Source organism: Eleutherodactylus coqui, chromosome 12 (assembly GCF_035609145.1).
Source record: "Eleutherodactylus coqui strain aEleCoq1 chromosome 12, aEleCoq1.hap1, whole genome shotgun sequence".
Classification (NCBI taxonomy): Eukaryota; Metazoa; Chordata; class Amphibia; order Anura; family Eleutherodactylidae; genus Eleutherodactylus; species Eleutherodactylus coqui.
In genome coordinates this window covers 10,637,157-10,649,743 of record NC_089848.1, presented here as the reverse complement: position 1 = coordinate 10,649,743, position 12,587 = coordinate 10,637,157, and the positions used below count along the sequence as shown (strand labels likewise).

The following is a 12,587-nucleotide window of genomic DNA, read 5'->3' as shown; positions in this document are numbered from 1 at the left end:
GACCAGCAATAAAAGTGCAGATTGTAATAACAGACATCAATAAAAATATCTTAAGGGCCAAACTGTCTTCGGCCGCCTGTACACGAATGGGTTGGATTCTGGCTGCGGGATCCTGTAGCGGAATCCAACCCTGTGCCCCGGCGGTCACCCGTGCATACCGTGTGCAGACGGCCTTCTGTGCTGCGGATGTGCCGGCCGTTGCACATGCACAGTACAGAGTTACCTGCGCAATCCCTAGGCGATGATGCGGATCCCGCGACCCTTCTTGCAGTGCTCGCTGTGGGACGGACACGCTTCCTTTGACTTCAATGGAAGCCATCCGTGCATAGGCCACACTAAAATAGAGCATGCTGCGATTTTCCCCCCAGAAGCGGAAAATCACAATTGATTTCCACGTGTGGACATAGAAAAGCAATTTTGCATAGTATGTTTTGGCAGATATTTGCTGCGGAATTCAGAAGCGGAAGCCGGCCCCGGATTCCGCACTGCAAATACGGCCGTGTGCATTGGGCTTTGGGTCACACTGCACTCTTACCGCAGCTTTTTTGTTTTTCAGTAGAGTTTTGTTTTTGATGAACTATTTGAGCATACATCGTACACTTTATCACATTATATTGGATGCACTGTTTGGTTTAATTGTTTGAAGGTTATTGTGTGGCATGTATTCGTCATCTATATAACCTATTTAAACACAACGATTATTGCTCAAAATTTGCTCAAAAGCCATCTTTTGAGCGATAAACGTTGTATCTAAGCATGTCCATCTTTCAGTTTTCTGCTGTACTATGGTTTTCAGGTCAGTAGGACAGCTGATAAGCAGGACACTGTGCTCTGCCTGCAGAGAGCTGATTAGAGCTGATAACATTGTATCTGCTCTTCTCAGCTGTCAGCCCAACCTACAGAACAGCTGATAAGCAGGACAACATGCTGTGTCTGCTGCCCATGGTACTGAATTCTCCACGGGAGCCTGTGGCTAAACAATGGAGCTAATTACAGAGCTCAGACCTCCTGCTGAGTTCCGCAACAGCTCTCAGAGTTCATTTGCTGCAAATGAAGCTGGTAAAGTACTAATAGCAATTAGTGCCTATAGCCTAGTCGCTGTGATAAATCTGGTGCATTTTTAAGACTGTCCGTTCTAAGTTTGCACTGTCTAACTGTTAAACAGTGTTAGTAAATCTGCCCCAATGTAGCTAGATTTTGCTAAAATATTCAATACTGTATCAGACAACAGCCTGCTACTAGAGTTATAGATTCAGAGACTGGGGGACAATGTATACACATCAGTAATGAATTGGTTAAAGGAATTGGAATTTTCTGGTTTCAAGATAAAAGTTTTTAACAGTAAAATAAAAAAATATAGTATACTCACCCTATATACACTTCTCCTGCTGTCTCCAGCTCCATTATTGGTACCACCAGCACTTTTGGGTCCTCTATCCCTTAGTCACAGAACTGATGTCCCACCCAGCGTGACTGAAGAAGGGGTTCTCCCTGAAACGCGTATCCTATGTTGTTTTTTCTTAATATGCTTAATAAAACAGGAAGTTCGATAATACATCCTACCGTCCCACCATCTTTTCTGAAGAGTTACGCCTATACACCAGTTTTTTCTTTCTACAGCTCTTCACACATCTGCTGTGCCCATCTTGGTGGGTTCTCCTGGTTGGCAGCACCTCAACAGTTCATTCACTCTTCACAGCCCTTTCTAAGGCATTTTTGGTCTCCAGGCATTCATTTGGGACCAAAGTCTCCGATGCCATTGGGTTTGCTCTACCGCTGTCCCTTTCTACTACACAAGAGGTAGTAATAGCAGATACTACGGCAGGTCTAGATGCTTATCTCCTAACTAATGGCACTGGGGGCTATAATTAATCTAGCAACCGGTTGAATTGAATGGACCTGGGTCTTCTTTCCACCTGTGTATGTAAAACATGTTCATTACCTCCTCTGTATTCTGTGTTATTACGCCAATCATTTAGGTCAATTTCTGCTGTCCCCGCGATGACGAGCTCCAGCTCTCTAGCATCAAACACAGAGACGAGTCTGGAGTCGACAACCTGAAATATGAGCACAATATATTAGAAACATAAAACCACTTTCAGATGTAACAAGCTTGTCTCTTCTTCCTAAAGTAAACGGACATCTTGCCATTGACGATACCTGCCAAGGGCATTGTACATGAGCCACATGAGATGTTAAGGCATTAAAAGATGTTGGGGAGGGCCCAAGATAAATGTTTGCCCCCGGGCCCATGAGCCTTTAGCTGCGCCCCTGGATTAGAGTATATAAGTAACTGCACAGACTCGTCTGGCCCTTCCTCTTATGACCAAAGAATGGTTTTTGTACGGCTTCCAGAATACAGAGAATAACTTCTGACCTTGAGGCTTATAGATAACCAAATCTGTGGGCTCTTGTGCAGATCTAGTATCATCATTTAACCCCTTAACTACCAGGTTGTTTTGGACCTAAAGGACTAGACGCGTTTTAGGTATTTGACCATTGGTGGTTTTACTGCTCTATTTTTTTTCTTCAGCCACTAAAATTATTTTTGCTGTGTTTTCTTTTCCTCTGACATATAGGGCTAATTTTTAATATCTTTTTCATCTTTTTTCTGTTTTTTAGTTTTATTAGGGGTAAAAAGCTAAAAAATATTTTTTTTTAATTTACAGTTGTTTATTTTTAAAATTAAGATATTTCTGCTAAAATAAAGTACAGGAATGGGTTCCTCATTCTTGTTTTAAACATTTTGATATCTAATTTGTATAGTCTCGGACTACAGAGTATAGTTTTCTTTTTAGATGTATGTATAATTTTTTTTATTTCATTCTGTAATTTTACTAATTTTTGTAACTATTTTTTTAACATCTATGTCCCCCATAACATCATATAAGACTTCTGGGGGTCATTCACATTGTCTTTTTTTTTTTAAAAGACTTTTCCACTGTAACAGGGGCATCCATAAGAGCAGCATCCATAGGAGCCCCAGTTACAGGAGAAAACATTCCGCTCTAGTGACAGTAGTCACTAATAAAGCTGATCTGGATGTGCTAGGACCCTGCTTTGGCAGGGGGCACTCAGTGGTCATGTGACCACCGGGTCAAATAGCGAAAGTAACACTTCCGCTTTCTCTAATTACTACTTAGTACTCATTGAGCACTATGTAACCTGTAAAGGAGAAGACAAGAGCAGTTCAAAAAGCTTCTCCCTTCTTCTCTGGGTCCTCAGCTGTAACTAACAGCCAAGGACCCAACCTGCTCCTGCTACACTGCATGAGCAGGAGCTTTAACCCTACAATACATGAATTTGTTTTTTTATTGTGTCCACTTTGCACTGTGAATCATATGTATTCAAAATTCTACAGCATGCATTGTAGGGTTAATCCTGTGCCAAATTTTGTACTGTCAACCGGGATTAAAGCCCAGGACCAAGCGTTGTAAATTAACTGTGCTTGGTCCTTAAGGGGTTAAGTAGAGAACAGACTCTGGATGTGTATAGTTACACAAATTTCAGCTCTTCAGTCTTCACAGAATGCGAGAGGATGGCTGCCCAGTAATGGATTTACGGGTATGTTGTTTGATGATTGCAGGACATGCGGCGGTTTTCACTCTTATCGGGACTTGGACTTCATAGCCGTATATTTCCACCAAAAGATATTTGCTTGTAACAATTTCTACACGCATATACTATGATACACGTCAGCACGAGAGTCTTCAGAAAGGGAACTAGGTCATACTCAACCACGGAAGAAGTGACCCAACTCCTTTTTGAGCAACGTTTCAGAAGGACGCTCCCATTTCATAGCAATCAGTTACGCCATTTTGATTGCGATCTTTTATGTAACATTTAGAAGCGGTGATCAGAAGCTTGCACATCATTTGGTCGAATTACTGAAAATATATTTTGTAAATGTTTTTATTATTCCCTTTTCTAAAGACCAAATGTGATATTCTGAAATACAGTGAAGGTCTGATAATCACGCACACGCAGGGCCTGAGGATATTGGTCTAGGCTACTGGAAGCTATCAACTGTCCGTAAAATTCTATTATTTCCCCAAGCACACAGGATGGCTCCAGTCTACCTCCAATCAATTCTAAATACCAGCACAGATTTACTATTGAGAAGTACATTGTTTTCTGGTGCCACAAAAAAACTGTCCAACATGCTTTTCCCCACAATTATGATGCAGTTTAGACACTTGATCACTTTTTCGATACATTAAAGCCGCCTTAAAAAGATTAACTTTTTCCAATCCACTGTCTGACCTCTGAAGACATTATGATTTAAGGCTGTACAGCTCCAATGTTGGAAGACATCTGTCGGGGTTCTCTTACTGTATATTGCCAGCCTATCTGCTGTCAAAGCCTATCCAATGTGTCACCTCATGCAGTACTGGCTTTAGCCAGCATATAGCGCCGCTGTATAACGGCAGAAAAAGAGTAAGCCCCCTAGAAAAAACTAGGATATAAATAGGATTGGAAAGGGTTAAAATAGACAAATCATCCCCGGAGGTTCTAAGGGAATGAAGTAATGTGATAAATAGACCGTTGTTTATTATATTTAAGGACTCTATAGTGACAGAGTCTGTTTCACTCGATTGGCGCATAGCAAATGTTGTGCCAATATTCAAAAAGGGGTCAAAAAGTTAACCTGGAAACTACAGGTCGGCAAGTCTGACTTCTATTGTGGGTAAAATGTTTGTAGGGTTTCTGAGAGATGCCATCCTGGAGTACCTCAAGGAAAATAGCTGTATCACCGAGTCTATGAGAGATCGCTCCTGTCAAACCAATAGGATCAGGTTCTATGATGAGGTAAGTTCTAGACTGGACCAGGGAGTTATTGGATCTTGTGTATCTGGACTTTTCCTAAGTGCTTGAAACTGTGCTGCATATATAACATGAGAATGCTTGGCCTGGGTGATAATATGTGTGTAAGTGGGTAAGTAACTGGCTCAATGATAGAAAGCAGAGGGTGGTTATTAATGGTACCTAATCTGACTGGGTCACCACTACTACTGGGGTACCACAGGGGGCACTATTAGAGGGGTCACGTTACTAGTGGGGTACCACGAGGGGGGCAATATTGGGGCCTACTCTTTTAAATATATTTATTAATGACCTGGTAGAAGGAATGCACTGTAAAATATCAATATTTGCAAATGGCACAAAACTATGTAAAGAAATGAACACAAGAGGACACAAGGCAGTTGCAAGAGCAAACATACTAGTGATGAAGATGGGCAACGCGTTTCTGTGTCCTCAGACACCTTCTTCAAGCCTGGATATTGTTAAACAGAGTGTGGTATATATAGAAAGCTAAATTACTAATGGTACCTCATTGGGGTTTTGGTTTTTGCCTTCCTCTAGATCAATATGGGGTGGGAGGGGGGGGCTTATAGGCTGCACTGAATGAACAAATGCCTTTTTTCAGCCTTGCACAATATGTTACGTCTGACAAAGTAGCATGGCTTTATGGAAAGGGGAGCATGAACAAAATGCAACAAATACGCCAAAAATTGTTCCAAAATTTTGGCACATGTTGTGGTGTAAACTGTGCCAACTAATAGGTGGCATAGAGTTAGATTACACAGATTTAAGATTAGACACTATAAGTAAATCTGCCCAATGTTCCCAGAACTGAAATGAAAGCTTCTGTTGGACCCTGAAAATTCCAAGACTATTAGGAATTTCAGTATAAAATGACTATTTTATGCATAGAGGGCCGTAACTATTGGGTTTTACCAAGGAATCTGGAATTCTCGTTTTATTTCCAATACATACTCAGTAAAGCTCATATGTGTACAATATAACGGTTTTCTACAGATTGGAACTATTAAATTAATTTCACAACTACTGGCACAATTAAAAAAGGAAGTCTTGACTATATAGTCAGTGCTGTAACTTGTTGCCAGCAATATAATCGGTTTTCTAGAGGTGCATCGGCCACCTAAATATACAAATATTTGTAGCTCCATCTTGTGGTTAGACTATGGACTTTTTTGTCTCGCTGTAAATAAAAACGCAACAATGTAACTGCTGAAATTCCGGATATTCATGAAGTAACAACTTGAGTGAAGCAATCTGTGTTGCTTTGGTCCCTTTCGGTCATTGACGATGCTTGTTTGCCAATGGCTGCGGTGAATGTCAAAGTTATGAGCAATCAAGGAATAAAAAAATCAACCCTAAATCCTAATGGATGCGGAATTCCAGACCGGAGCCCTTATTTTGTTATTTTACACCAGATTTACTTACTTCATAAAAGCCCCGTACCAGGGCTTCAGTCTGTTGGACCACTCCCCGCTCCACTCTCCACTTCACCATTTTTTCAATATATTCTTTCTTGTTCTTCTCTGTAACTTGCACGTTTGCACCCCCCGACTTCAGTTCTCTCTCTGTGACCTGCCACAGGTAGAAAACAAGAAAGGTTATTCACAAACAATGAATCATTTTTTTATTTCATTGTGTTCATATAGGCTCGGACTGACCCGTAGCGGAACAGATGAATCTCCTGGTGGATCCTGAGCCAGGGTGGCCTCAAGCCCCATACCCGAGCACAGAATTTGCACATATTGGGTGAAGGAGTGTACCATTCCTGCCCGCTGCATTCTCTACATACTTCAGTGGAAACAGGTTTGCACACAGACCCAGCCATCTTTTTGTATTGAAGTATATGGAGAATGCAATAGTGAGGAATTCGTGAACGGGGTCAGGTAATATCTGTATGTAGCTGTACACGAGTCCCCAGAATGAATATGTCTGGTGGGCCCTTGGCACAGCAGTCCAATGCAGTCTTCATCCCTATACTATCTATTATATGATTTCTAATACTACTCTTAATGGAGGTCTGTAAGCAAATACTACTCCTTTAAACAAGACACATTGTTAGATCAGTGTTTTGATGGCAGCGGTAAAAGAACTATATTTCTGTTTCCAGTCCTACCATGATGGAGAATTCTCCTTTTTTCTGCTCATGTCATATGCAAATGAACCATAGAGTACCCAATGGACATTCTTCTCGGCCCAGACTGTTCCGGTGTTTCCGCTTTCAGACTTCCCTTGCCTACAGATTGATAACCCCATTCTGTATTAAAATGGTCACAAGCAGTAGGGAGCTGTCAATCATAAGGCAAGGGGAGGGTTTGGGGATGACTAAAAGCAAGAACCACACATCATTCCGAGCCAAGAAGAACGTCCATCAGAAGGTCAACGGCTCATCTGTATGTGGTGCAGGGAAGAAAAATACAGATTTCTCCATGATGGTAATGCAGGTCTGTTATCACTGCCCATACAAGCAATGATCTGATGGTGTGACTTGTGTATAGGAGTAGCTTTTCTGACTTACTACCTTTAAAGGTTTTTTCCAAGTTATTTCTTTGATATAGTTTTGCGCTTCCAATGCCTAAGCTATATAAAAAATATATACTCACCGCAGCAATGGACCATCACTGCGGCATTTGACAGATGACATCACCTGGCCAGAAGGCCCGGCAATGTCCCATAAATCTGTCATGTGACCTTCTAATGCTGAAGGTTTACGGGACATCACTGATAATGTCCCTGCCAGCCTTTCATTGGCTGCAGCAATCACATGGGTAAACAATCCACATCACCGCTGCAGCCGATGTAAACAGAGATTGGAGGGGCAGTCGGCAGAGGAGAAAAGCGCAGCGAGAGGGTCTATCTGGCTCCAAATGCTGGAAGAAAATTTGTTGCATGCAGCTGGGTGGACCTCATTATAGTCAATAGTTATAGTTCAGCCGTGGAGATTCTCCTTTCTTGCTCCTCAAATGGAGCAGGAAAGCGGAATCCCTAGTGCCAGGCGTGAAAGTACCTTTACCAAACCAGATTCTGGTATTACCAGGAGCGACCAATATTTCAGTCTGACTGACCAGACTCATGTCAAGTTCCCTGGAGTCAAGGGGGTGGTGCCAAATAACCAGATCATTTCCTTGGCGATCAAGTCTAATGATCACAAATCTTGGGCTTTCCCCAGTATCAACATGAGAAAATATTGCAAAAACTGCAGCCCTTTAAATAATTCTATATAACCACCACCACTGAGAACTAGTAATGCAGGTAGAGAAAATGTTCAACAGATTACCATTTACATGTAAAACTAGAACAATCGCCTTCATACATAAACAAGAGCGATAATTGCAGCTTACTTTCATCTGGTGAAAGGAATTATTTGGTTCCCATGAGAACAGAGAATAATTGTCATATTGTCTAAATAGGCCTTAGGGTGAAGATTCTAGTGGCATCTATTATTCACCAGGCATGATGCTCACTGGTGGGAGCTGTGCCAATTAAAATAATTGAAGAATTGGTTGTTTTGCACTCCAACCTTATGTTTTGCAACTGAAATTGAAACCCAAATCATGTGTTCTTTTTCCCTGTGACCCCTCAGGTCCTAAAACTTCCCGACATCATTTGCCTGAATATCTCTGAGAGGAAAAACTTTATGGTTTTCTTGTTAAAAACATCGTTTATTGGCTTCTCAAAGTATAAAAAGAAAGAATAAAAATCTTTCAAGTAAAAATTGGCAGCAGAACACCAGCAAAAACACCATGGATGTGATGACCCCTAAACCAGTGTGCACAGTGTCAGGGCGGTATCAGACGAACGTGCTTTTCTCCCTTTTTTCGGCCGTACTAATCAGGGCCGCATAACAAGACAAAGTGAAACTACTGAAATCAAAGGTTTTGTTTTCATTAGCATATTTTCGCCCGTTAATACTATGTTTCCCTGAAAGTAAGACCTTGTCTTATATTAATATTAATTTTTGCCCCAAAAGAGCCACAGTGTCTTATTTTCTGGGCAGTTCCTATTTTACTTACCTAGCAGGCTCAGTCCGTGTCCTCCTGCTGCTCTCTAGAACTCCAGCGCGTCCTGCAGTCCTCGGTTATCCACAGAAATCACTTCCTGGTTACAAGAATCATAAATCCCTCCTCCAGAAAGAGATGACTCTAATTGGTTCTTGAGCGCTGTTCAGCCATTCAATGCAGCACTCGATGAACCAATGCAATGGCTGTAATTGGTTAATCCAGTGCTGCATTGATTGGCTGAGCAGTGGTCGAAGAACCAATCACAGCCATTGCATTGTGGAGGCAGGACTTTTGAATTGGCCAATCAATGCCTTAGCTCAGCCAATTCATAAATCCCACCTCCACAATGCAACGGCTGTGATTTGTTCATAGAGCGCTGCATTTTTTAAAAATGTAATGCAGCTAGGGCTTAGATTTCAAGCCTCCCTGAAAACCCTGAAAAATCATGGTAGGGCTTATTTTTGGAGTAGGCTTTATTTTTTGGGAAGCAGGGTACTACGGTGAAGAAAGTGAATACTATGGTGCAGAGTCTGAACGCAAATCTACCTTATCCAACCTCGTTCATGCACAAACACGTTGCACGATCGTTTTTGCGCACACGGTCGTCTGAATAAGCACTAATTGTCATGTATATATACCATATTTTTCAGATTACAAATACATCTGACTATAAGACACAAGTATTTGTTTTCATTCTCTTTATTAGGGCTTATTCAGATGACCGTACGTGCAAAAACGCTCGTGGCGGCATAACGTATTTGCACATGAACAAGTTTGGATGAGGTTAATGTGTTTCTGAACATAGTACTGTACTTTTTGCTTATGCATAGGAACGAATCCGATGACATCAATGGGCTCTATCCTCTGCGCATTGCGCATGTATATTTTATGCATGCAAAAACATGTACCAATCTGGTGCCATGAAAAAGCCCTTAATGCCATGCTGCCTCTCCTGCCCAGCGCTGATTACACAGGTCAGTTCATGCTGCAGAATGATTCTGCAATTTTGTCTCATATCCTCCAAGCAACAACTACGGCGAAATAAAACTCTTTAGGCTTCATTCTAGCAAAACTGTCTAAGAGGAAGACCATCATTGATGCCCAGAGCAACCAATCACGGCACAGCGTTCACTTGAACAGGAAGCCAATATTTTTGGAAAGTCTTAGAAGGGTCATAAAGTGTCAGTTATATGCCTTTATGAGTTAATAAGACCACATGACCGCACGCAGACCATGCCTACAGGACCACAATGTGAACCCATAAGGACTCCCTATGCCCCCGTACAGGTTCCTTGCACACAACATTGGTAGCTAATATGCAACAAAATGTAGATTGATCTATATAAGTTCAACTATAGCTTTAGTTCTAACCTAATCTTCAACTAACCTGACCAAAAACTTCCTCATTTACTGTGAACGTTAGATCCAAAATGTCTGTGATGTCGTTGTCCTTCATCCACTGCAAACTTTGGTGGAATTCTTCATCCAAGTATTCAAGATCACTGAGATCACAGGGGCTAGAAAAACATTAGGAAAAGTGAGCAATGGGCTATGATTAACATGGGTTAGATCAATCATCCTAAAAATTGTATTGCATTAGACAAGTATCATAATCTGAACCACAGGCCAAGTAATCGGTGAGGTGTGCATGTTATTCCCAAAGAGACATTCAATCATTGGGTCCACTTAAATACCGTATATTCAGGAAAAGCATAATGAGCAATTCACTAGTAACACAATTAAATACACGGACGTATACAGAATTTCTAGACTGCCGGTCTGTACTCACAGTCGTAAAAGAGCTTTATAGAATGGCCGTGTGAAAAAGGCGTCCAGAAGATACTGGTGGATGAGGGCAAGGCCAAGGATACGACCACTGAAGCGGAACCTGGACAAAAGCAAATCTTTGTAAATGGATATTCATCTTCCATATTAGTTTAGAGAACTAAGAAGTGCAAGAAGATTATAATAAAGGAACGAGAAAAGGAATCACAGAAAAGTAAAGGGTCCAGAAAACACAAAATATTGAGCTGAGGATATAATTGAAATGTGGGGAGACTATATTCAATGCACAGAGCACACGTCCTGTTCACTAAGCCCAGTGAAGACCACTACTGTTATCTTTTTCTCATCCGGAATTACAAACACCTATGTCAAACTTGCCATACATAGCTCAATAATAAGGCTGAGAATCTAACTGTGCTGGAAGACATTTCAAGCATAATTGCTTTTTTGTCAGCTCTAGCATTTGGTGTCAAAAACAGTACACAGTCATGAGAAAAGCTAAGTACACCCTCTTTGAATCCTATGGTTTTATGTATCAGTACATAATAATTAAATCAGGTCCTTAAAACGTCTTAAAATTAGGTAACATAAAACCTTAGATGAAGAACAACACATTACAAATTACAAAAACGAAGCCAAAATGCAGAAGCAGTGTGTGAAAAAGTTTGCACACCCTTACTGTTTCCATAGGAATTAGGAGGATACATAGCAGCCAGGTGCTGCTAATTAAATACCATTTATTAATGAATTATCAGCAAGTGTGACCAGTTTGCTGGTCTGAGGCATTTAGGCAAATATTAACACAACACCAAGAATATGAGACATTAGCAATGATTTCAGAGAAGTATTTGTTGCTGTCCATCGATCTAGGAAGCATTATAAGGCCATTTCCAAAAATTTTAAGACCATCATTCTACAGTGAAAAAGATTACTGACAAGTAGAAAACATTCAAGACAGTTGACAATCTTCCAAGGAGTGGATGTTCCAGAAAAGTCACTTCAAGGTCAAACCATTCAGTGCTCAGAGGAACTGCAAAAAAACCCAAGAGTTACATCTCAGATTCTAAAAACCTCAATTTACTAAATGTTCATGTTTGCGGGAGTAAAATTAGAAAAGGACTGATCAAGTATGGCTTGTTTGGAAAGGTTGCCAGGAGAAGGCCTCTTTCTTCTAAAAAGAACATGGCAGCACAGCTAAAGTTGCATTTGAACAAATCACAAGACTTCTGGAACAACGGCTTTTAGACAGACAAGACCAAAGCGGAGATGTTTGGCCATAATGCCCAGCTGGGCATTATGGCCCAGCTCCATGTAACAATTGAAAACTAAACACAGCATATCCATACAAACACCTCATACCAACTGTCAAGCATGATGCTGGAGAGGGTGAGGATTTGGGTTTTTTTGCAGTCACAGCAGCTGGGCACCTTGCAGACATTGAGACAACCATGAACTCCTTTGTATACCAAAGTATTCCAGCGCCAAATGAAAAGTCATCTATCCAAATGCTAAAGCTTGGCCAAAACTGTGTCATGCAACAGGATAACGATCCCAAACACACCAGCAAATCTACATCAAAATAGCTGAGAAAGAAAAGAATCAAGGTGTTAGAATGGCCCAGTCAAAATCCAGACCTCAACCCAACTTTAATGCTGTGGAGGGACATTAAAAGAGTTGTGCATTAACAAATGCCAACATACCTCAATGAACAGAAGCAATGCTGTAAACTAGAGTGGGCCAAAATTCCTCCAGAACAATGTGAAAGACTGATAAGGTCATACAGGAAACAATTGCTTCAAATTGCTGCTAAAGGTGGTTCTACAAGCTATTGATTTATGGGATGTGCTTAATTTTTCACACACTGCTTCTGCATCTTGGCCTAGTTTATGTTAAATAAATAATGAGATGGTGTAATTTATCATATGTTGGATGCCTAAAGGCCCATTTACACGAAGCGATGATCGCTCAAAAATCGCTCAA

At 41.0% G+C, this 12,587-nt stretch overlaps 1 protein-coding gene across 2 annotated transcripts in view; it reads right to left on the bottom strand.

Moving 5' to 3' along the window:
* The window catches only part of HECW1 (HECT, C2 and WW domain containing E3 ubiquitin protein ligase 1), a 327,801-nt gene that overhangs the window by 2,362 nt on the left and 312,852 nt on the right, over positions 1 to 12,587 (bottom strand). For both annotated transcript variants that reach the window (XM_066584919.1, XM_066584920.1), the window contains 4 exons: positions 10,612 to 10,710; positions 10,210 to 10,339; positions 6,250 to 6,396; positions 1,943 to 2,057 (listed from right to left, as the gene is read on the bottom strand). In XM_066584919.1, coding sequence (XP_066441016.1) covers positions 1,943 to 2,057; positions 6,250 to 6,396; positions 10,210 to 10,339; positions 10,612 to 10,710 — 491 coding nt within the window. The remainder of the gene's footprint in view (positions 1 to 1,942; positions 2,058 to 6,249; positions 6,397 to 10,209; positions 10,340 to 10,611; positions 10,711 to 12,587) is intronic.